The sequence below is a fragment of the Dermacentor andersoni genome, chromosome 4 (genome assembly GCF_023375885.2).
Source record: "Dermacentor andersoni chromosome 4, qqDerAnde1_hic_scaffold, whole genome shotgun sequence".
NCBI lineage: Eukaryota > Metazoa > Arthropoda > Arachnida > Ixodida > Ixodidae > Dermacentor > Dermacentor andersoni.
Genome location: NC_092817.1, coordinates 43,228,189 through 43,253,332, shown reverse-complemented (window position 1 = coordinate 43,253,332; position 25,144 = coordinate 43,228,189). Strand labels below are relative to the sequence as shown.

The window sequence follows — 25,144 nt, the reverse complement described above, 5'->3', positions numbered from 1 at the left end:
CGTTTGGGTTTTGCGTTTGGAACGCTATTTCACCGATTAAGCGGGAGCCCAAATAGCGGCCCCAAAAGCTTTGCGTCGGCAAACATGGCGGCACCCATCGAAGTGGCGGCTCTAACCTAGCACAAAACTGGGTTCGATTCGCGGTAACGCGTGAAGTTCGCAAGCTAGGAGAAGTGACTGCGGTTATCGCTTTCTCTCAACTAGCGTGTGTTATGAAGATTGACTCATTAGACGCCGCTGATTCCGAATTCGATTGTGGATTTTATGGCTCGTAGGCCTAACACGGCTAAGCTTGGCCGGCGAAGGCTAGTAAAGTTGGTTTGCTCAAAACTAAGCGCAACTAATTGTTTGCTGCTTACAGAATAACCTCTAAATTGTAATTAAACGCAAATACACGCAAGTCAAGATTATTCCTATCATAAAATGGTATATTTTATTTAATTATTTCTAATAGCTTTTCTTTGATGCCGTAGTGGTGCTGTCAGTGCAAGACGCTATCCGCAAACGTAAAACCCTATTCCAAAGCTCTTCACTCCTACGTGCCCCAACGCTAACACCCGCAAAGCTCTTTGGGGCCCCAAACTATTGGGGCCGCTATTCTAAAACTCTCTATTAATCAATGAGATCACAGCTGGCTGTGAACAGCAGATGCACAAAGTGGCAAAGAATGAAGTGGAATTTGCTAGAAACTTGCGGTACTGTCACTTTTTGGCAATGTCACTGCTGTGCACCAACTATGGAAACTTCTGGGTAGTGACTTTTGCAGTTGAGATTTCGAGATACCCAGAGTACAGCGCAAAAGCATTTCAAGAGGTGAAAAATATATATGGAGTTGACACTGAGCCAGGAAAAAAATTTCAACTTGAGCAATATTTCGACCTTCAGAGTTAGAGTTAACGAGGGTTTACTGTATAAGCAGGACAGTTGAGGGAAGAGGTGCAGGCAGGGTGTTTGTCCCCGTGTACTTAGATTTAGGTGCACGTTAAAGGTCCCCAGGTGGTCGAAATTTCCGGAGTCCTCCACTACGGCGTGCCTCATAATCAGAAAGTGGTTTTGGCACGTAAAACCCCATAATTTAATTTTTTAAGGGTGTTTGTCAAAACAACAGGTGCTGAAAAGAAGCATTGCACTGTGATGCTGGAAATAACGGCAGATGGCTGTAAGCTGCTGGTGTCTTACTTTCTTTGCTTCTTTCCTTCATATTGCGAGTACTGACTGCTGCTGTATTGCATGATTTACTAGTCACGGATGTAGTGCAAACTGGTACCAGATACAGTGCAAAATGGGACAGCCTAGAGCAGTACAAAATATACGTCATCTCCACATACTGCATCGTTGTTGCGCCATGGTCATGTTTTCATTGCCTACATTTTCATATTTGTCATGCCTTTGTCGTTTTTCTGTCATCGTCATTGTGTCATAGTTATTTCTTCATTGCCTTGCTGTTGTCATTATGCAGTCATCACTCTCTTCATTGCATCATTAGCATTCCTTCGTTTGCATTAACCCTTTCAGGGTCAATGTCGTAAATATACGGTGCACCAAACAAGCACAAAATGGTTGATGCCATATATTTTTGGCGTTGTCTGTACGTTTAAAAAGTGCACCTATTTCCTAACTTTTTCTTTTCTGGCATGTGCTGTCACTATGTGGGAATACAGGGAATTTTTTTCTGGCGCCTCCCTCTCTCGGATTTCGTTGCATGGTTTGCTTTAGAGCTACTTTGCTCCGGCACGCCTTTATACTACTGCTCGCGCGTTGGCATGCGGGCGGGCAGCCGGCGGTTTAGGTTTTGTTCTGCGGGTAGTTTCGGTTTCTTGCGCTCGCAAAACTGATGGCTATCTCGTTACTAATTGCTCAAAGGGTGACTGCCTGTTTCTCACTCCATTAGTAGTGTTCACAGGGGTGCGGATAGGGAGGATGCCGTTGTGCATGCGCTTCCTTTCCTTTTTTCTTTTTTGTTGACGCGCAAAAACTAATTGCCTCTGGTTGGCAATAAGATGAAGATTAGCGGAAGTTTGTCTCAGGTTTTGCTTTCTTGATGGGCACACAACCACAGTTTTCTTGAGTGTGCTCACCTACGCAATTCGATTACACTATGGACGTAAATATTAGTGTAAGAGGAGGAACATTTGAGACTTGTGAAATATTCTCGTGTGCATTTTCTAAGCCTTGAACTGTGTGTATAACAACGCATCAAATTTGTAATTCTTATAAGTTTATTTCCTTCTTTTATTGTTGTTATTCATGAATAAACAGTACATATATACCAATGCAAAATATTTTTGTCTCACTTTGCAGTCACCCTAGAAGAATTACGGTAATATTTTTTAAATAGGTCCCTCAGAAGAATTGGAATCCGCAATAAAATTAATCGACCCTGGGCAATCGCATATGGCGAAAAAAATCAACCCTGAAAGGGATAAGTCATCATTCCATTGTCGTCATGCATTTGCCATTATGCAATCGTCATTGCGTCATCATCATTTTATCATCGTCATTCCTTCACCTTCATGTGCGGGATCTTCATGTTGGAGGGCCATAAGTTCACATTGAAGCAGCTGTTTCCCGCTGCAAATGCGTCCGACTTACTTGTGTGCTTTGTACTTCTCTATGGTCGCTGTGGAAGAGAAGCATCCTCACAAACACCAATAAAAGCTTCGCCTAAACTGGTTCCCTCAGTGCATGGAATCTACATTTTCTTTTCTTTTCTTGAGGAAGATTATACTGAAGGCCAGCTTCCCAACAAGCACGCATGTATGAGCCCAACAGGAAAAGTTGGATGCCTGCTGATTTAATAGCTGATTGGGTGCAGGCTGTCTGGAGAAGGCTACCTTGCACCCTGCTTCTCCTTTCTCTCCTCATGCTTGACTGTTTCTCTTGCTCTTCAATTTTTGCTTTCTCGAAAAAGTTCCCATAAAAATTAAACCACATAATTAATGCGCCCCTAACTTTGGATTGGTTGTGTTGAAGAAAAAATGAAGTGTGTTCAATATGCGAGTAAACATCTACAGTATCCAAGGGATATTTATACATGTAAAAAGTACACGTATTTTGTTTCTTTCATTGATATAGGTGTTGCCACCCTCGCGTAGTCGGAATAATTTACCTTAATCACTGGTGTCTGCTTCGAGTGCACATTACGAAAAGGCAGAAGTATGTGTTCTGGCACACTGCTGCATCAACCGCGTTGTTAGTCAAGGTAGTGTATTTAACCTGTACACAACAAAAAGTGAATACAGTTAAACCTGCCTATAATGAGCCTCCATACAATGAATTCCTCAATATTCCGAAGTTTTTCTATTGCCTGCCGTCATTCCATAAAAACACATATATTTGTGACCTCTATGTAACAAAGTGGCGATGTGAGACACCCTAGAAATAATAAATTCCCCCTGCTGACCACCTAGTGATTTTACCCCAAATTTTGTTATTTTAGCGCGAGCAGCAGCTGCATGCAGCTCTTACGGTTGCCCCGCTGCTGACATAGTATAAAGTGCTGTCATCGCGCTTGGCACGCACGACAGCAAGGCTTTGGCAGAGTGCCGCCAGCGCAGCATGCACGAAAGCATGGCGCAACACACTATGGCGACAGCGAGGCTTCCACAGAGTGCCGTCGGCTCAGAGTAAAGAGCGACGATGCTTGTCCACGCGTGTCTGCGTGTGCGCATTGAGGCACCCCCTGTGGCCCTTGCGCCGGCTGGCAATGCAATTCTTGCTGCTGCGGCCATGTCCTTAGTTCCTCCTCCCTTCAATCTTCCCCCCGTTTGCTGAAGCGCCGCTGGAAATAATCGAGGGGCTTTAGCTGCCGGCGAGCCACAAGTGGCAGCGACGTTACACAGCTTAGCTGCCGCTTGTGGGTCGCCGGCAGCTAAAGCCCCTTGATTATTTCCAGCTGTGCTTCAGCAGTGCCACTCTTTGATAGCTGCAGAAGTCTCTGCACTTCACTTCGTTAACCTGACACCAAGTGACACTACTAAGAAGAAAAGGACTGTAGCTTTTTGTGTCTTGTGGACTTGTGGTCTCTCTTTGTCTCTTCCTTCATTTTTGGCACCGTGTGTGTGAGTCAGCTCCTGTGTCCATGCATCCAGTCACTTCGGTGTATCATTCCAAGGATGAGTGCTCTGTGAAGAAACATAAAATATTGGCTCTTGAAGACAAAATGGCTATCTTGAACGCTGTTTCTGGAGGCAAAAAAAAGAAGGATGTAGCTGCCAAATTTGGCATCCCAGCTAGTTCAAGCTCAGAAATGGGTTCAGGGTGTGGAAACTGACAGCGGAGAGGAGGAGCTTTCATGGGGGGGGGCCTGCCTGATCTCGCCGAAGCTTGGGTTTCACTGCATATGAATGAAGCAGCCCCAGACCACATGCAGCTTTATGATTTTTTGTATGCGGACGATTGCACATTCTGAAGAGATCTCAGATGAGGTGCTGGCAGAAAGTGTCCGATATCACAGTGACAACAACGAATTTTCAGAAGTCAATTCATCAAGTGCTTTGCCTTCCGCAAAGGCAGCACTGGATGCCATTGACGTTTTGCACTGCGTCACAGGCTTGCTAGACGATAACGGTGCAGCGTGGTGTTCCTTGATGTTTTACGAGCGATCAGTGTTGTCCCTCTGAACAAGCAACAGAGCAAAATAAAAATTTTTTGCCGTTAAATAAATGCGTTTTGGCTAAGTACCTCCAGTTCCCCCGTTGTTCAATTTGTGCATTTCTTTTTCAGATTTTCATGCTGAAACTGCATATTACGAAACCCTCTTTGTAATGCAACTTTTCGAGCATTTGTTGATTTCGTTATATCCAGGTTTAACTGTATAATACACATAAGCAAGCAGCCATTGCAACCCCCAACTGGTTATCCAATAGAGCAGTTTCTATGATGACCGAGTGTATGTCTTCTACAACTGTGTTTAGCCATGACTATGTCTAGATCCATCAGTGCACCATTATAAGAGTTTCTAAGCTAGCACCATCTTAAAAAATGTTTTATCTGCCCTTCTCACTATTTTAGAAGGTAGTAGTTTTCAAAGCCAGAACAGATTCTTCTAACTGAAAGAGGAAGGTTGTAAATTTAGTGATTTGTCCCTCGCTGGGTCTGGTCTTGTGCCATCAGGATCTCCACCGGCAGTTTGTAGTAAAGCTGCTCAACCGCTGGAAGCCTTGGAGAATGCCGCGTGCCCGTGGCTACTTCTACTGGTACCTGGGCTACCATCTGGATGAAGCCGGAATGGATCAGGAGTTTCGGGACATCTTCCTCAACCTGCGCTTTGTTGAACGCAAAGTTCAATGCAACTGTCCTAGTGACCTCGTGACTGACTTGCACCGTTATGAGCACCACTTCCGCTGTGACCCACAGGTATGGCTGCTTTTCTCTCACTCCCAATTTTCAACGATAAGCACGGGGATTGTGGCGTTTTTCACTAGTAGATCTGGAGCGGGTTCGCGCTTTCCGCTGGTCGTTTTGCATCAACTCACTCCGCGCCGGATTGCTCTCACTTGCTCCGCCACCGAGGCACAGATTCGGGCAGAAATAGCTTGCGTCACTTCCGTCTTCAAGTGAAATTGGTACCCGGTTTGTACGCAAAACAGAAGGAAACAACAAAAGAAAACTACCATATACACACACAAAACGATGAAATGTTGCCGTGTCCCGTGTATCAGTGCTAAGCTAGGAACAAAAACGGGGTGCATTGGTTTAGTGAGTTCACTGTACTTCAGCTATAGTTGTTCAGCTGTTCGTAAGGCAAGCGCATCCGCACGGATGCGCTCGTTAATGCGGAGTGCCTGAAGTATATTTAAAGCAGCTTGGCTGATTACTTCAATGCTATACGCAAATGGGGCTGTTGCAGTAACCGGCACCATTCACAGCACGTATGAATGGCTGAGTGGTCATTGCCATGCAACCATCAGACATTCTATCATATTTCCTTACACCCCTTCTTTTTCTCAAGTTTTCTCTTCTTTGTGCAAAATGACTGACTACGTGCACCACTGTACCATCCCTTTATTTCAGCAGTTCTGTGCATGCAACTGGCCGGGCTGGCGTGTAAAACACTATTCGGTCAAAAAAATCTTAGCATCGCTTTAAATTTACATGTCCACGTGTTAAAAACTGTACCTCACTTCCATGTATACTGAGTAGGCAGCTATTACATGATCACTCTTTCTCTTCCAGCTTTTAGCTGCTGATACAGTCGCCGACCGTTTATTCGGACATCACGGGGACTGTGGAATTGACCGAATAAACAGGTGTCCGAAAGAGCAGATTAAGAAAAAGAAAAAATAAAATCCTTTATTTCCACGCACTTATTCGGGCTCGCCAGTAGGCTTGAAGAAATAGTGAATGCGCCGTTCCACGCTGTTTCGTTTACGCGCAATCAGGTAAGCCTTAATCTCGGAGAGGGTTGTACGGTCACTATAGGCGGCTGAAAGCACAGTCACTGCTTGTACACGCTCTGCATGCGATGGCAGCGTAGCACATGGTGTGTCATCTTCCGACTCGTAGTCATCGTTCGGCGGTGCAGCAGAAACCTGACAAATGATCTCACCGTCGTCGAGTTCTGCGCATGTCAGTACAGCAGTGTCAGCACCTGTGAAACTGTCAAATGAGACGGCGTCCGGAATCGCAATGCAATGATTGCGCAGGTCCTGGCAGAACATTTTCGGCATCATTAGGGAGCACATTGAGAGCGACAAATCCTAGGCCTCCCAGCACCCGCTTGCCAGCATTCCCCAGCGCAGTCTGCGCAGGCACTGTTGGTGCCATTAGACACTTGACGTGATGTTCCCGTATGCTGCGTTGGATCACCGCAACCTCGACACAGCACACAGTCCCACAAACGAGAAATGTGGCCTACTCGCAGCGTCTAGCACGAAGAAAGAAACAAGTCAGCTGCTGGATTGTCTTGACATGGCTTATTAAGCTGAGACCGGAACTGCTGTAGCCACTCAATTGAACCAGGCAGAAACGATGATGATAAGCAGGGGATTTGCAGTAGCGCCACTTCGTGGGGCAGCAAGGAGGCTCCGTTCAAAACAAGGATGGTGTTCAGCAAGTCGAACCGTGCACCGGTCAGAGCCGGTGCATGGTGCTCTCGATCGAGTTGGCTCAAGGAGTGTCCGAAAAATCAGACGAGAGGTTGCAAGGTGTCCGAACTTTCGGCAGTAATACATTATGGTGTATGGGGAGAATGGCGGTGCCGCGAAGCAGACCGAATAATCGAGTTTGAAAAATCGGTCGGCGACTGTACTTTGCAGTCACCGCTGCTCTGATATGACAACTTGTCGCAGATGCGACAAGATAGACTAGTTTTGAATACATAATTACTTTTGCCAATACGCTATTTGAATGTTTGGGAGCTCGCTTCACCTTCGGTTTACGGGTGACATTGAAGAAATACAACTTTACTGTACACATATTGTTTCCCATTTCTCCCAGCTTGTGGTCATCAGACGTGGAAACATTATTATGGAAACATTCACATTATTCAAAAGCAGTTTCTTATTTGCACATTAATTCCAAAATTAACACGGCTTGTGGTCATCAGACGTGGAAACATTATTATGGAAACATTCACATTATTCAAAAGCAGTTTCTTATTTGCACATTAATTCCAAAATTAACACGGCGCGTTAGAATAGGCACAAGAATGGCAGCATACATTTATGGCACTGCAGCCATTTATAACCGACTTAACTTCAGTTGCTGCCATGCACTTCGTTTTTCATCATAAGACTTATCAGGGTGTCTACCAACCGGGAAAACCGGGAAAACTGGGAATTCTCAGGGATTTTGAGTAGTCTGGAAATACTCAGGGAAAACTCTGGGAATTTGTGTTTCTGTCAGGGAAAATTAGCTGTAACTTTATTGAAAGGGAATGAAAGTTGCTGTAATGCTGGCTCGAGTAAGAGGGAATCGCAATGAATTGTCTTTGACGCCGTGTCATTGGCTGGAGGAGTTGCCAGTGTACAGTCAAACTGCCGACTTTCCGGTTGCCCGATAGTTCGGATGGCTTCACGGCACCACCACGTACCCTATAGAACGTTTCTGAAAATGTATGTGACATTCTGGATGCAAGAACCCTTCGCCGTCCAATTTTCCGGACTTATTGTCATGATCGAAGGTTCGAAACGGCATTAATCAAAGCCTCCACCGCTGCCGTTTTGATTGCCTCGCCGCCTCGAACCGGTTCTGTCGCACGCAGATCCGATCGCAGCCGTAGCCACCGCCACCGCAACACTAGGCCCAGCTGCTTCGACGTTCGCTATTAAGCTTCTTGCTGTTCGATGCCATGTTTTTCATTGAAAGAATGGCCTCTGTCAGCAATGCACTGACTCTGCCTTTGTGGCCATCACGATTCCATGGCTTCGACATTGGAAAGCACAATGCGTTACATAAAGCCAGTTTCTGAAAGTTAGTTTTGCCTTAGTACAATTGTGCCATGCGGTGAAGCATACGCAGATGTATTGTGGTGAAGCATAATAAGTTTGGGAAGGGGCAATTCTTTTGGGACACATTATGTTGAGACAGAACGCAAGAAAAGACAACAACACGAGGACAAGAGAAGGAAACGAAGACGCAGCGCTAGTTATGTAGTACCAACTAGCCCATGAGTCTGTTTTCTTGAACACATGATGTATTCCTTAATTATACACGCATGCACCCTTCATCTCCTGTCACAGGAGGAGCACCGATATGCCTAGTAAGTGTGCTGGCAGGCCTTCAGAGCTTTTTTGGATGTGCTTGTGGCAATTTAAACCCATAAAGGCAATAAAACACGTGCATTCATTTTTTTGAACTGCCCGATTTTTTGGATGTTTACGCAACCCCTAGGGAGTTAAAAAAAATCGGACGTTTTCTGTACAACAAGGAGGACGAGAACACAAAGGACCCACGCATTGAGGAATGATCGGGAAAGAAAGCGTGCCATCGCTTCTTTCAAGAGCTTGAGCTCAAAAAACAAAGTGGTGGCTGACGCCAAGATGCAGGTGACCATCATCCAAACCAAATAAAGACTTAAAAGCAGTGAAACGCAACACTGAGGCGTTGTATGTGGGCTGAGAGTATTGGCGGCGAGGAGTTGCGGAGTCGCCATCTGTCGGAAACGCCTAGCTGGCGTAGTATGAGGGATCACGCGGCACGCTCCTCATAGGTTTTGCTGTCAGCGCTCACTGAAAACACCACGCGCGAGCTCTCCCGGACATTTCTGTAAGTACTTTCAAAACGAGAGAAGTTTTTACTGTCTAAATAATAATCTTGGGCAAACTGAAAGCGCAGAATCGTTTACAGACGCTATCTCATTACCGAACACGTACAGTGAACGCCACTGCGCGCGGTCGACGTTATGGAGGCTCCCGAACCGGCTTCTTGCGTGAAAGGTAGGCATACGTTGAGAGCAAACTATGTAAAATATGTCCTTATAGTGTTTGTATAACTAAATGGAGCGTAATAGAATGAAGCCTCGATGCAGCGATCGCACAGATTCGCAGCGACCGACTGCGCGTCTGCATGCTTGTCCATGCACTGTTTCGGTTTCGTCGCGTGCGCGTTTTCGCACCGTGCCATGAGTTTTAGGCCACAGAATATGAGCATTTGAGAGTATAGAAGCAACCATTGCTGCGTGGGCGCTATCAGAGCTGTTGAAAAATAATTTCATTGTAGAGACTTCGACGCCTACAGGGACTGTGATGTGCCGTCACGATGATTCAATCTTTCTTTTTCTACTAAATTCTTAAACGTTTCAATATTATTTCTCGAGTTGCGTCGCACTGTATGTTTATGGGTGTTCTCAGCGTGCAATTTCCCGCTGCTTTTTTGTAATCCAGTGCATTAATTCATAACACAAACAGGACCATATGCCATGCTTTTTTTAATGTGCTTCTTACCACTCCCTTTCCACTACAGTGAACTTGCCAGCATCTATAGCATCGACAAGTTCATAGACCAAACCGTCATGACATTAATCGGGCAGCGGACTCGGGCGAGCGTCTCAGTGCGCGTTTTCCGAACATCGCAGACCCGGCGCCGTAGCAGAAATCTTCCTCGCGTGTGTGCTTGCTGCATACCCGAGTTGTAGCCGATGACTGTTTGCCGGTTTTATGTTTCGCGAGCCAAGCTTCACGCAGCTTCTTATCCTGTGGCTACGTGTGAATAAGGCTGACACTGGGCTCCATTGCGTAAGTCCGCCACTGCGGCACCGAGCAGTAGCCTACCATGTTGCGCGCCTTCAAAGGCAGCCACTACCTATTGTAGTGCTTACAAGCGTTGTAAAGGATACACTCGAAGTGGGAAAATCTCGCCATTAAATGAGGACCGCAGCGTACGAGGGAATTCAAACTCTCGTTTTCAGCTCACTTCGGCGCTCACGAAGCAGCCGACGCGGCCGCTATGTCCACGTGATCCCTCATAGCACGTCACGCCGACGGTGGTGCCAGCTTTTCCAGTGGTGGAGCTCGAGGCCAATGTCAAGACAGTCGAGGTTGACTTTCCAGCTGCTCAGGGAGAACCAATCTCACTTGTTACAAAGTTCGGGCCTCATACCAATGAGCTTGCTATAAGTTATAGAAATAGCTCATATTTGAAAATATTTGCTTCTGTATGCATCTCCTTTTTATTCGTATTTGAGAATGCTCGACTCAATTTGCAATAGGTTTTACCATTTTTTTTGAAGATATTTTATTCGCTGTGCATTTTGCTAACACCTGCCTTCTGGTTTCTTTTGGAGCAAAATAAATGCTGCTCCTTACTATTCAAACTGGATTAAGTTGGTTTTTTTAATATGCTTGCTAGAGAGTGACAGCATTGGGTGACATGGTGTCAGCCCATCTTTGCATAAAACAAATTTCTGGGTCACTCAGAGAATATTGAAAAGGCACTCAGGGAAAACATGGAAAACTCAGGGAATTTGGAAATGTCAACTTGGTAGACACCCTGCTTATTCAGACCCTTGATGTAGAAATGCATTCGTGTGACGACGTAAAAACCGACCAACTTCGCGGTTAATACCTTGCAATGTTTACGCAATCAACACCACCTGTGCTGCTCCTGTTGATGACTGCCAACACATCTGTAATGCTGTCTCAATGTAGCAATGTAGCTAACTCTTGCTAAAGCAGCCAGTGAAAATGTCTTCAAGTTCACTGATAAACACGAAAAGCTTCAGTGAAGGGTAGAGAAGACCAGCAAAGTCGCAAGATTTTGCGAAAACGGCAGCATTTAGACACTTTCCATCTAAAGTAGGCAGCGGAAGCTGGTTCATGCAGGCACTACACTTTGTTTTCATTACACAATTCTTTGTGATAAAGCGTGCCACATAATAAGTAAGTCTTGAGTCATTACGGTGAATCATGTATGCGTGGTCCGGTACAGTCGGAGAGCTGCTACCAAGCGAACCTTTGGTGCCTTCAAGATCTCCCTCATCGAGCTGAAAGTCAATCAACTGCTGCTGCTTGTACAAACTAGCAGTCTGGTCTTCAACTGTCAAAAGCGAGCTTACAACTTCCTGTTGAATGTTTGATCCAACGATGCGCTTGGCAAGATTGTAACAGCTAAGGCAATTAATGGGAATTAACGCCGTCTTGCGGAGCCGGAGTTTTTCGTTTCAAATATGCAGGCAGGTTGGGCAAAGTTGTCGGAACCACATGAGGGGCAAGCGTTGGTATTCCCCTTGGCATTCGAACTTCAATGCCATTGATAGTATGCGTATAGTCTCTCGCAATAAAATGTGGTTCAAGGTGCAACTTGCGCACAGCGCCATTGGCGTCAAGCCGATGGAGGTTACGCTCCCATAGGAGTCGTCGTTCTTCGTCTTTTGGGGCTTTAAAAAGAGATAACTTACAACTTTCTTGCACACGCGCATGATAACGCCGCCGCTACTTTCGCCACAAGCGAGGACAGGGGCAAGCAAGGGGAGTGCACTTCGGTCGCACTACTAGAAAGCCTTCTAGTTCACTATAGTTTGGTGCTACTGAAGAGCTTGTGTTTAGCGATGAGAGCTCGGACGACAGTGATTACAAGGTGACGCAGGTGCTGTATAAAGTCTTCTATGCACATTGTCCATGCACAATCCTTGCGGGCGTGACATGGAAATGACGGACTCTTCGACTGCCGCAGTCAAATTACGCATGGGGGCCGGCGACTTTGGTTGCCGTGAAAATTTACAGAGCGGAAGTTGGGCATAGTGTCCGGAACTGGTTTGTGTTGCATGTATGCAGACTTTCTGTGTGATCCCCTGCCAAGCGTTTTTGCGCTCTGCTGGCCGATTCGAATTTGCGAAACCCGAGCGCTCGCTTGAGGATTTCGGTGGCCGCTCCAGATCGACCAGTGAAAAACGCCATTAGACAAGCTCTAGTACACTACCTGTCATTTTCATAATAGCTGAACAATTGCAGTGACTTCAGCAACTGGTTCCGCCAGTTCAGTTCCAGTTTTTGCATGTGCGGAAATGGCATGACACTTTTCCTGCACAAACCTTGCACTATATTTCTCACGAGTGCAGGGAATGCTGTGAACTCGTACTGCATTAAGCCTGCATTCAGTGAAACAAATCGCGATATGCAGATGCTGCCATGATGAACTAGTGAAACAAATAGCAAAATGCAGCACTTCGTGAACTAGCTCAAAAAGTACAGGAAAATCGAATTTACCTATAATTTTAGTAAAAAACTCTGCAACAACTGAGTGGCAGAGCCAGTGTCATAGCTATCGTCATGTCATCACAAGATGGTGACAGAACAATTTTTCACATACTCTCTGTCATTTGCAATGACAACAAATTTCATTCAAAAGATAAATGATTTTACTTGCTAAGCTAGTGGCAACAGCGTATCACTTTTTATCTGTGTTCTGGAGACATTTGTACTTCAGAAAGTAACTAAATTTGTTGGCATGCGATCACTGTACCGGCAACCCCGGGACCATTGAGGCCAACTCTGACGTTATTGATCATGAAGGAGTGAGCAATGATTGCATCACCTGGAGAGTTCACAATAGTTTTGCTTCAACAGATGGTGAAAATGCCGTCACAGAATATGAGTGCATTTCGATGGCGCCTCGTGTAGTGGACGCCTTTGATACAATCGAAACTTTCGTCAGAGTTCATGTCAGTATCACAGTGGCTCAGCTGATGGAATGCAAAAGCAGCATCACATTGCTGCTTGCCAATAAGTTCAAGCAAGCCAATATTACACTTTTGGAATTAGAAGTTCTTTTCTGTATCACTAAACCATATGTTTCAATTATTGGTAGAGTTCATATCTACGATGTTCCGTCATGGCATTTTTTTTACAAGCCCCAACATTTCGTTCTGGCGGAGTTTGACTGTAGCTTTTCATTCCTACATCTCGATCACAGCAATGTCGAGTGCTTCATGCAAGCATACAGTGACTTTTGCATGAGACTGCAAGTTACTACAGGCTATTTTCACATGGCACTTGCAAATCCGGAAGGCACGCAGATCGTATTAGATATGTGGCAATGAACTTGCGTTGTGCAAACTTGCCATGACTCTTGACTTCAAAATCTTTGACAGGTGGCAAATTACACCGAACCTAACAATGAAGTGGCGCCTGCTGTTTACCATCAGCACTGACTGTGGTCGACCTCACACAGCTCCAACGCGTAGAACAGTAATCAAGTCACTTGACGTGCGGTCCGTCCTTTGGTTTTATGATAACCCACCTGCCGTAAAGATGGAAAAGCCCTTCTGTATTTTGGGTGAAAACTGAAAAGCAAGACTTTCTATGTATAAAAGATCGCCATAAAATACAGGCCCACTAATAAACTGAGAACTTCATTGATGTACAGTAGAACATAAAAACAGATTGCCACAAAACACATCTCCACTATTAAACTGAGAACCTCATTTGTATACAGTAGAACATATGGACAAAGGGAATTGAACACTTCACTCTATTCAACATACATTCTGTCGTTAAAAAGGTATTTTCCAGACTTTGGAGTTCCTTTTAATAAGAATAGATTGTACTGTAAATCTTGATTTCTGTTCACCCAAGTTATTAATAGCTTGTTACATTCTTGTTATGCAATGCTAGGAGACCCCTGAGCGTGTACAGCACTGTCTTTTCGTGCACAAAATTTGTAATCAATTTTGTGATAATTTTCTGATATTCGATTCAGTACTCTCTTTTTTTTTATTCGATTCAATATTTGATAAGAAATCTACCATTCTGTATATGCACACCCCTATATTGCTGCTAGTCTGCTATGCAGTCTGTATTGTGCTACATAAGAAACTGTGGCTGCATCTAATATACCCAGGTTGCAAAAGAAAGGCTGGACATGCTGAGGTTCTTGCAGCCCAATGCTCATTTGCTGTCTGATAGGGACACAGATGTCATCCAGCTTGCCCTGAGTCAACCACGGAGCTCCACTGTACATCAGAAGGCCTTGGCCCTCGCTAGGGAGCGTGCTGCTGAAGCGGACCATCAGACTCCTTACTTCGAGTGGACGTAAGGCTTGTTCAGGGGAGCAGTTTTTCGCTGCCTTTTACTTTGTACACGTGTGGTTGCGTCTGCTGTGCAGAGAGACTATTCAGTCAGGGACTAATTTTCGAACGAACATCTCCATTAGCCCTTTCAGGGTCAATTTTTTTCGCCATATGCGACCGCCCAGGGTTGATTTTTTTTATTGCAGATTCCAATTCTTCTGCGGGACCTATTTCGAAAAAAAATTACCGTAACTATTCTAGGATGACTGTAAAGTGAGAAAAGAATATTTTGCATTGGTATATATGTACTCTTTATTCATGAATAACAACAATAAAAAAAGGAAATAAACTTATAAGAATTAAAAATTTGATGCATTGTTATAGTTCAAGGCTTAGAATATGTGCACACGAGAATATTTCGCAAGTCTCAAATGTTCCTGCTCTTACACTAATATTTGCATCCATAGCCCAAGAAAACTGTGAGGTTGCGTGCCCGTCAAAAAAGCAGAAGGTGTGACAAACTTCCGCTAATCTTCATCTTTCGCCAACCAGACGCAATTGGATATCGCGAGTCTTCCCCCAAGAAAGAAGCGGAAATGCACACACGGTGGCATCCTTCCTATGCTCACCCCTGTCAGCACTAAACGAGTGAGAAACAGGCGGCCCTTTGAGCGATTAGTAATGAAATAGCCATCAGTTTTGCGAGCGCAAGAAGCCGAAACCGCCTGCGGAACAAAACCCAAACTACTGCCCGCCCGCGTGCCCGCCAATGCGCGAGCGGTAGTATATAGACGCGCCGGAGCAAACTAGTTTTAAACAAGCCATGCAACGAAAATCGAGAGAGGGAGGCGCGAAGAAAAAATGTCCACATAGTGGCAGCACATGCCAGGAAAGAAAAAAATTGGGAAATTGGCGTGCTTTTTGAACATACAGACGGCGCCTTAAATATACAGCATCGACCATTTTGGACTTGTTCGTGGCGTTGTATATTTACGTCATTGACGCTGAAAGGGTGAGATTCAGTATACAGTCGCCGACCGATTTTCCGGACTCCAAAAATTCGGACATGCCCGATTATTCGGTCAGCTTCGCGCCACCGCCATTCTCCCCATAGACCATAATGTATAACAACTGCCGAAAGTTCGGACACCTTGCAACCTCTCGTCTGATTTTTCGGACTCTCCTTGAGCCAACTCGGTCGAGAGCACCGTGCACCGACTCTGACCGGTGCACGGTTCGACTTGCTGAACGCCATTTTTGTTTTGAATGGAGCTTCCTTGCTGCGCCACGAAGTGGCGCTACTGGAAATCCCCGCTCATCATCATCGTTTCTGCCTGGTTCGATAGAGTGGCTCTGCAGCAGTTCGGGTTTCAGCTTAGTGAGCCATGTCAAGACAATCCAGCAGCTAATTTGTTTCTTCGCGCACGACGCTGCGAGCAGGCCGCGTTTTTTCATTTGTGTGACTGGTGTCGGCACGGCGGTGTTTGCTTTGTGTGCTGTGTCGAGGTTTCGGCGATCCAACGCGGCATACGGAAACATCGCGTCAAGTCTCTAATGGCGCCGACAGTGCCCGCGCAGACTGCGCTGCGGAATGCCGGCAAGCGGGTGCCGGGAGGCCTAAGATTTGTCACCTTCCGATGTGCTCCCTACCGACGCGGAAAATGTTCTGCCGAGACTTGCGCAGTGGTTGCATTGCGATTCCGGACACGGTCTCATTGACAGTTTCACAGGTGGTGACACTGCTGTACTGACATGCGCAGATCTCGACGACGGCGAGATCATTCGTCAGGTTTCTGCTGCACCGCCGGACGATGACCGAGTCGGAAGTTGACGCACCATGTGCTACGCTGCCGTCGCATGCGGATCGTGTACAAGCATCTGAAGCTTATCTGATTGCGCGTAAACGGAACAGCGTGCAACGGCGCATTCACGATTTCTCGAAGCCTACTGCCGAGCCCGAATAAGTGCGTGGAAATAAAGGATTTCATTTTTTTTTCTTCTTAATCTGCTTTTTCGGACACCTGTTTATTCGGACATTTCCGCAGTCCCCGTGAGGTCCGAATAAACGGTCGGCGACTGTATAAGAACGTCTGAAACTTAGGACCCTGAAACCTTCACTATTCAATTTTCCGGGCATTTTGGTGTGAGCACAGGTTTAAAATGGCTCTAATGAAGTCACCACTGCCACCATTTTTATTATCTTGCAGCCTTGAACCAGCGCTCTCGCATGCCGATTCAGTCTCAGCCATATCTACTGCCACGGCAACGCTAGGCCTAGAGGCTTTTGACGTTCGCTACCAAGCTTCTTGCTGTTAGGTGCCGTGTTCTTAATTGAAAACTTCTCTGCTGTCAGCAGTGGTGCCGACTTCACCTTTGTCATCCTTGCCAATGGATTAGAAGGGCAGAAAGTACAGGAAGTCGAGCGTTGAGTAATGCTGGTTCTCAAGTCATCTTTGCCGCAATTGAGCGTTGTTACGCAGTGAAGCGTACACAATGTATTGCTGCGAAGCGTATCAAGAGTGGAAAGGGGCTAGTGTCACAGGACGCAGTATGTAGTCCTTAATTATACATGTGCCCGCTATCTCTTGTCACATTATGAGCACCAATATGCATAATAAGTGTAATGGCAAACTTCCAGAACTATTTTGCATGTGCCTGTGGCAAATGGAGCCCTTAGGGTCAGTAAAAGGCATTGACAATTGACAAGAACTTTATTGAAGTGTCCTGAGGAACATGTTCGGCTCCCCAATCTAGTTGGTGGCTCCTCCCACGACAGGAGCGGGAGGAGGTGACTCTCTGTGACGTCGCGGGCCCTCTGGATGGCCTGTAGTCGGTGTGTGAATTCCGAACTCTTCAGCAAGGCGTCCCACTTGGACTTACATTGAAGTTTGGAGCCCGCATTGTAGGGGCACAGCCAGAGCATGTGGTCGAAGAAGCAGCATGCGTGACCGCAATTGGAGCATGACATGACTGCGGGAAGTGTGGGTACATCCAACTAAGTGCTCTGGTGGTGAGGTATGATCTCGCCTGTAAGAGCCTTAAAGTAACGGTCTGAGCCCTGTTCAGTTTCGGACTGGGGGGAGGGAATTCTTTCCTGCTTTGTCTGCAATGCGATGTAATTTCATGATAGGTGGTAAGAGGATCATTGAAGGGGCAATCCTGTGGGAGACCTGAACCGTCAGCTTGGGCGCAGTTTGTGAATTCATGTGCCAGGCAGTTAGCCTGTTCATTAGGGTTGCAACCCGCTTCAGGCACTAACCGCTTGGTTAGTTATATTGTCCATGTGGGCCGGAAACTACGCTATGCTATGACCTCCAGTTTCTTAGCCCACAGTACTACGAAAGGATCTGTTGACGATGCCGGCTGCATGGTTAGAAACTAGAGCGGACGAGAAAACCCTGACTGCCGTGCCCGAGTTGGTGAAAATGGTCATCGGGCCTATTGCAGCCTGAAGAGCCAAGGCTATCGCAGTTTCCTCCGCCTTGTTTGCATGTTCAGTGTAGATTGACGCGGCGCTAATAAGTGTTCTGTGCGCGTCGACGGAGATTGCAAACCTGTCTTTGCTGCCGTATTTCGCATCACCGACGAAGAATGTATCTGCCCCGTAAGGATCGATTCGTTGAAGAACGGTTCTAGCCCGTGCTCTCCTGAGACCTTCGTTATGCATTGAGTGGACGTTCCTCGGTATGGGCTCCACCTTTATACCCTCCTGGGCTAATTTAGACCGGGGGGTATCTGTAAAGCAGTGCCTGTATAGGGAGTATACCAGCTTCATCAAGAATCTTAATGCCCGGTGTAGTTCACGAAAGCCTGAAGATCTGCAATAAACTGCGCTTCGATTAATTCGTCTGTGGTGTTGTGAATTTCGTGTTTGAGTGGTTTTACCGTGCTAGCGGACTGCAGAATACCGAGTGTTCTTTTGACGACAGACCTGATCAGCATGTCGAGTTTATTCTTTTTGACTTCGCTCCATTTGAGGAATGGTGCCATTTAAATAATATGACTGATGAAAAAAGCTTGGAAGACCCTGAGTAGGTTGTCCTTCTTGAGTCCTCCCCTTTCGCTTGTAATTCTTGTGGTGAGTCTTAGTATATTGCTCGCCTGTGCGCCTAGGTTGTTTAGAGCATCTACATTATAGCCTTTGGCGTTGATTAAATGTCCTAAATTTTGATGGAGTTCACCCTTGGAATGGAGCCCCCTTCTTGTGTCGTGATTTCGAATGGCAGCGTTTCCAGAGGCTCGAGGTTCTTAACGCCTTGCCTGTACTGTCTGTAGAGCGGGAGTTCGGATTTAGTTGGTGAAAGCTTTAGACCCGTGCATGTAAGAAATTCTTTCGTTACCTTCATGGCCGCCCGGAGGGACTGCTCTAGATCGACCAGAGATGCCCCCGGGGACCAGATTGTAATGTCGTCTGCATAAATTGCGTGGCCTATTTTCGGGAGTTTGGCCAGCCTTTCGGAGAGTTTATGCATGGCAATTTTGAATAGTAGCGGGAATAGGACCGAGCCTTGAGGGGTTCCGCAGTTGCCCAGTTTGTAAGGACCGCCCGAGATCATGCCCAATCGAACGAATGCTTTCCTTTCCGATAGGAATGAGAGAGTGAAATGAAAGAATTTCTGCCCTAGGTTGAGAGAAGAAATTTCGTTCAAGATGTACTCATGAGCCACCTTATCAAAGGCCTTAGTGAGGTCGAGTGCAATGATTCCAGGGATGTCCCGCATCTCGTTTCCTAAATTTTTCTAAAATTAAACACTGCAACCTTGCGAGTCTAGATATAACTCGCCCTGTCACCAACTGGTTTCTCACTTGCAACTTTGGTGCAGTCTGTCTGTACTATTAAAGCGACACTAAAGGTTACTATTAAGTCAACGTGGACTGTTGAAATACCATCACAGAAACCTCGAAACGCTTGTTTCGTGCCAAGGAGAGACTTATTTTAAGAGAAAATGCGTTCTGAAGCGTCCGCGTACCTCTAGCACAGTTCAAATCGCCCACCCTCCGATTGAGGAGTACTGACATCATGGTCTCATAGTGACGTTGCGCCATCGGTGAGTAGAACGGCATCCGCAGACGGCGCTACGGCTTTTCTGCGCAAAATGCAAACGTGCGGCCAGAAACAGAGCCAAGACAGAGCCGACAGCAGAGTGGAAGCGGGAGTATGGTGGCTAGCGGAAGGAGAAACGAATTACGTCCCACATTACGTCCCACGGCACACGGAGAGTCCGTTTTTGTTAAACTATAGGCTGCGGCGAGCTCGCAGCGTGGTCGGTGTGGTCTGTGAGAAGTGACGAGCCTTTTCGTACTCGCAACAGGGCATAAAAAAGTGCGAATCGATGCAAAACTCGGCCTAGAAACGTGCTTCGCCACAGCCAGGGCTCAATACGACCCAAGCTGGCACGACCCAGATGTCGTTTCCCGCACCGCCACCAGGCGCCGCTACTATACCTCAAACTCTAGTGCAAGACGCCCATAAGCTGGTACTTCATTCTATGACGCAAACTTTGACGCTCGTCGCAATGGACCCTGACACCGACAGATTGGCTCGCGATGGTGGGCTCAACTTCAGCGATTTGAGCACCGGTGAGCGCGACCTGCTGCTGAGGGCTCGCACTGCCGGCGTCGTTGCGTACTACGACGGCGGCCTCGACACTGGCTCTCCGGAGCGGGAAAGCAACGAGGGCTTCCCACGACATCACATGGACGTGGCATTCTCGCTGCTTGTTCCAAATGAAAGTTTCGCGAGCCAGCAGAACCCTCACAGCACGACGCGATAACGAAACTACTGAAACTCCAAAGCGGGCGCGGCGCAGAGTCGAGCGCGCAGAGTCGAGCGAAAACGAAACCTTTCGAACACCCATATTACTGAAGGGTAACATCAAAATGTTATTTTTTCTTAGAATCGAATAGACGTAGACAAGCAGCATTTTTTTCCGTCTTATAATCGAATGAAATGATATTTTTAATACGAGTAGTTGAGTATTAGTAACACAAATTATGAGGAGTGCTTTCGTCATCGGGCTAGTACCGGAATGTCGCTGGGGGGTCTCAAATCGTGTCATGCATTTACCTCAATTTCTCTGTTACTAAAGCTCTGTTCGCGATTATATTGACGCCTTAGACGTTCTAGAACATTGCTCTACCACTTTAACTTGAGTTTCTGGTAACCTTTAGTGTCCCTTTAAATGTGACCCAAAGTGATGCGTGATCTGCTTCTAAAAGCAAATGCAAGATGACTCTTCCCGTGTTGACAGGAATATGCCAGACAACTGGTCCCAGGCTGAAGTCAGGATGAAAACTCTGAACGGCGGTGTGAACCATGCGGAGTTCAGTCCAGATGACACCATCATTGCCTCAGCTGGGAATGACAGCATCGTCAGGGTGAGTGTTGATGCTATGAGACTGCTTCATGCAGAATCTAAGGAGCTTTAATGTACACCACATTATCAGCGTTAAATGGTGGATTTAAGATATCAAATTTTAACCCTTTCCCTACAGTGAAAAAAGAAAATTGTACACAATATACCGGAATTTTTTTTTCGCTCAGTTTGTAGAGCATTCTTTTCTAAATGATACGGCACCATTATTTCAATTCATTAGGGTTCCTTTATTTCACAAATTGCGCAAAAAGATACTTTGAAGACGGCTTCACTGCATGGCCCTGGTGTCTTGCAAAGAAGGGTTTTGCACGGCTTGATACACTGAAAAAAGAGAATACAAAGAAAAAATAACCCAAATATTGCAAGAACATGCACATGAATAGTGGCTACCTTTACACAGCTTCTAAAGCAATTAGTAGGCCATCTTAGTATGGTAGACTCACGGGCAGGTGCAAGGCTCTCCGGGCCATCCATAATATAGTCGCCATCAGACTCCTCGGATAAGAACACATAACGTTCCCTTTCCAAGGAAACTCTACAGAGCTGTGGTGTAACAAGGAGTCGTCAAAATACTTCCTTTTACGCGTGCTTTCATTGCCTCGCTTCGTGGAGGCAGTCATGCATTATGCAGGGTGTCAGAGGCGACAATATGATGAAAGGCGAGACACAAATGGCACAGCATGGACAAGTGTGGCCATCTAGTACCAGCAATCTCAACAAGATCCAATAGGATGAGTATAGTCATCATAGGTTCACTGTGTGACAATTTTTTGTTTATGATGACTGTAGTCGTCATTGGTTATACTGGTACAAAATTTCATGACGGCTATACTCGTCAACGAGAGGTAAAGGGTTAATGTCTTATAAGTGTTCATTATGAAACTGCAGCATGCACAACAAACAAGACACAAAGCAAACACTCAAGCGCTAACTTGCAACTGTGCGTAAGTGAGCCATCTATATTACTGACAAGGAATTTGTCTTTTTGAATGCCATGTGAGTTTTTAGAATGTGTGCAAGCACTGTGTTTTTTATACATACTGTATTTACACGATTGTAAGTTGATTTGAATGTAAGTCGACCCCCCATATCGCGTGTGACACGGGGAAAAAAAAAAAGCATACCCGAATGCACATTCGATAATGAAAATTTATTAGTAGCTGACGTGGTCACTGGACTACTCGTCTTTACTTGTGCCATCGTCCTCGCTGCTATGGTTCCACAGCACATCGTTGTCCAGTGAAATTCTACATTTGGCAAACGACCACACCACAACATATTGTGAAACAGCAGCCCACGCCGAATGCACCCAACCACACGCAGTTGTCAGGGCGGCTCTTTTGACAGGTCTGGCTGGCGTAAGTTTGCGGTCTTCTGCCGCCAGCCACTTATACTCGTGGTGGAGCAGGTCCTTAAGAGGCGAAGATTCAGGTTTGTTTCCTCACAGTGTCACACTTCACTGGCAGGGACCGATCTCGCATTTCAGCGCCGTACGCCGCAAGCTTAGCCTACAGCTCTGGAAAGCGTGTTCAGACTTCGGCCCGTGGGAAATTCTTCACTTGCCTTCACAGGTGAAAATTTTTCTTTGCTGCAGTCGCCACTCTCATGCCACTCGTTCAGAAACATCGAACTTACGGCCCGCTGCGCAGTGATTTGTTTCTTCAACGTAAAGGATGGCAGCCCTCTTGAATGCTGCTGTGAACGAGTGCCGAATGTTTAGTGGTCCTGGAGCACTCGTGACGACTGAGAAAGCATGGTAGCAGCATGTAGCCGGCAGTCAAGTCGTACTCGTCAAACTAAGAGCTACAAGGAAAGAGAAACACGTGGGCGGTGTCTGCTCTTCCATGAACTATCGATACTCCCCGCAAGTACCGCCGCTCTGAGGGTGCTGCCGTGAATGGAACAGCAGCATTTCCATCAACTACCGACAACCCCCTCTCCCCCCCTGAGTGTTGTGTGCACTGTAAAACTCAAAAATGTTGAAAAACCCTTCCGAAAAGCGAATGAATGTGCGGGATAGTGAAAATCTATGGGTAGGGCCATAGAGCAAACATAAAATTGTAACTACGTTGTAGCTCCCCTGATATCTTGTTGGTCTCGCTTTTTTGGCGGCGCCATGTTTTAGTTTCGATGGTAAGTCAACCCCCCACTTCAGATTAAAAAGATTTAACAAGATAGGTCGACTTACATTCGTGTAAATCATGTGTGTGTGTGTATGTGTGTGTGTGTGTGCGTGTGTGTGTGTGTATTATTCTATATTCTCTTGCACATTCCCACTTTAGTTATCCTGGGTATACAATAGAAGCTTGTTGATACGTTCCCTTTACATACGTTTTCCTGGCGCAAAGGTTCGCAATCAAGAGCTCAGAAAATGACCTAGTAGAGTTACGCTCATTTTGTACCGGTTCATATTGTTCCTGGAAAACGATTTTCTGCCACCAACGTTCAGCATGTCGCCAAACTGCGATCGTGTGATACGTTTTCCGGCCGCTAGATCCCATGCAAACAAGAACATGCTTGAGGCACGCTTGATTGAGAACAGTACAGTAAAACCTTGTTAATTCGAAGTCATCGGGACCGCAAGAAAATATTCGAATTAAGCGGGTTTTCAAATTAACCAAACGCTAAAAAAAAATGCAACGCAGGAAAAAATTTTGCTGAAGGAATGCGCTACCTTTATTCGGCGATTTTTGGATTATACTACGTAATCAGAGATGCTGGTTTGTCGCGTCCTGTAGTTCGAGGCTCCAAGGGTTATGTTTTCTAGTTGGCCAACTATATGCAGCATTTGAGAATTTCCACCGTGGCACGCAACAAAACTGCGGATAACGTTCAGCGATTCGATAACTTCCCCGAGAGCGGGTGCTCGGGAGGGCTTGTTAGCGTTGTCATCATCGCTGTCATCGCACCATGGTTGCATCGGTGGTAGCTTCACTCTCCAAGTCTGAAAAGCACGTTTGTCGATCATTTTCAAAGTTCAGATACTCCGCTAAGCCGATTGCACTGGATTCGCTATCCTCTGCCCAGAGTGCATTGATGCAGTCACAATACTTGGTTCCTTCTTCATCAAGTGCACATGAATAGTCAGCATCAGCATCGACGGTGCTTTCCTTCGAGAAGCCAGCATGTTCAAAACACCGCATGATCAAAGTGAGTTCCACTTGCTTCCATGCGTACACAATAAGACATGTCTTTGAGGAGGTCGATGGAGTACTGTATTTACTCCCATAATGATCGCACTCACGTAATGATCGCACCCCTGAATTTTGTCGTCAGAATTCGATTTTTTTTAATTTCTCGTGTAATGATCGCACCCCGAACTTGCCGCAGCGATATGTCGTGTGCCAAGTCTAGCTAATAATAATCGGGCTTACCATCTGTCGAATGCTGCGCGAACGACCCTTCAAGACAAGCCAAGCGGTCTGCACGCACCAAACATTCTTAAGTAGATGCCTCATTTCATTACTGTCATCACTTTCCGCACTTCCATGACAAAAAGAGGTACAACCAAACTTGCCTTTATTATCGGTAGGCTTTATAATAGTTGTGGTCAACAAAAACAAAAAAGGCACTTTTCGATTCCTTTTATCTGCACTCGTGGGCACGCAACAAATTGCGCGCGGCAATGATAGTAGCCACGTTTACACTGATATGTTAAAAGTGTACCCAATTCATACGCCGACGCTTGTAACACAGCTAAGATATTCGCCCACCCTTAGCGGAAACGTGCTGGATTAGGATAGTAGTGAAGACAGATGCCGGTTTTCGCAGCACGCCGGCCTTGCGTTTCTATGTCACTGGCAGCTAAGCGCGCCCATCTGTTTCTGTCCCCTCAGAGTGGACATGGCTACGTTATTGCCGTAAACTTGCCATTCATCACTGATACGGAAGAAACTGTTTTAATGCACGTAATGTACTCACGAGAAGAAGAAAAAAGATGGCATTCGGCGCGTTCGGCTTGCTCCTCCAGCCGGCATTTTTGTTTTGGTGTCCCGCACCCGCATCCCGCAGCAAATGCGGGACGAAAAAAAAAAAACTTTTTTCTTTTCGCGGGAAATTTAACCCACGTAATGATCGCACCCCTCAATTTGCATCGATTTTTCTGACAAAAAAGTGCAATCATTATGTGAGTAAATACGATACTCCTTGCCGTTGTCATAGCAAAGGAGCATGCTCTTGAGCAGGCAGTGGCGGTAAATCTTCCTCGTGGGTGAATGACACCTTGGTCCGTTGGCTGCAAGATCGACGTGGTGTTTGGAGGAAAAAATACCATCCTGATAGCTTTCAGGTGTGGGATGTCACCATGCGCCGGGCAATT

The 25,144-nt window shown here is 46.1% G+C and overlaps 1 protein-coding gene across 1 annotated transcript in view; it reads left to right on the top strand.

The window, feature by feature from the left end:
* The window catches only part of LOC126537015 (apoptotic protease-activating factor 1-like), a 126,916-nt gene that overhangs the window by 37,171 nt on the left and 64,601 nt on the right, over nt 1–25,144 (top strand). Inside the window, exons 8-10 of the mRNA XM_050184118.3 lie at nt 5,116–5,358; nt 14,281–14,471; nt 20,701–20,827. Coding sequence (XP_050040075.2) covers nt 5,116–5,358; nt 14,281–14,471; nt 20,701–20,827 — 561 coding nt within the window. The remainder of the gene's footprint in view (nt 1–5,115; nt 5,359–14,280; nt 14,472–20,700; nt 20,828–25,144) is intronic.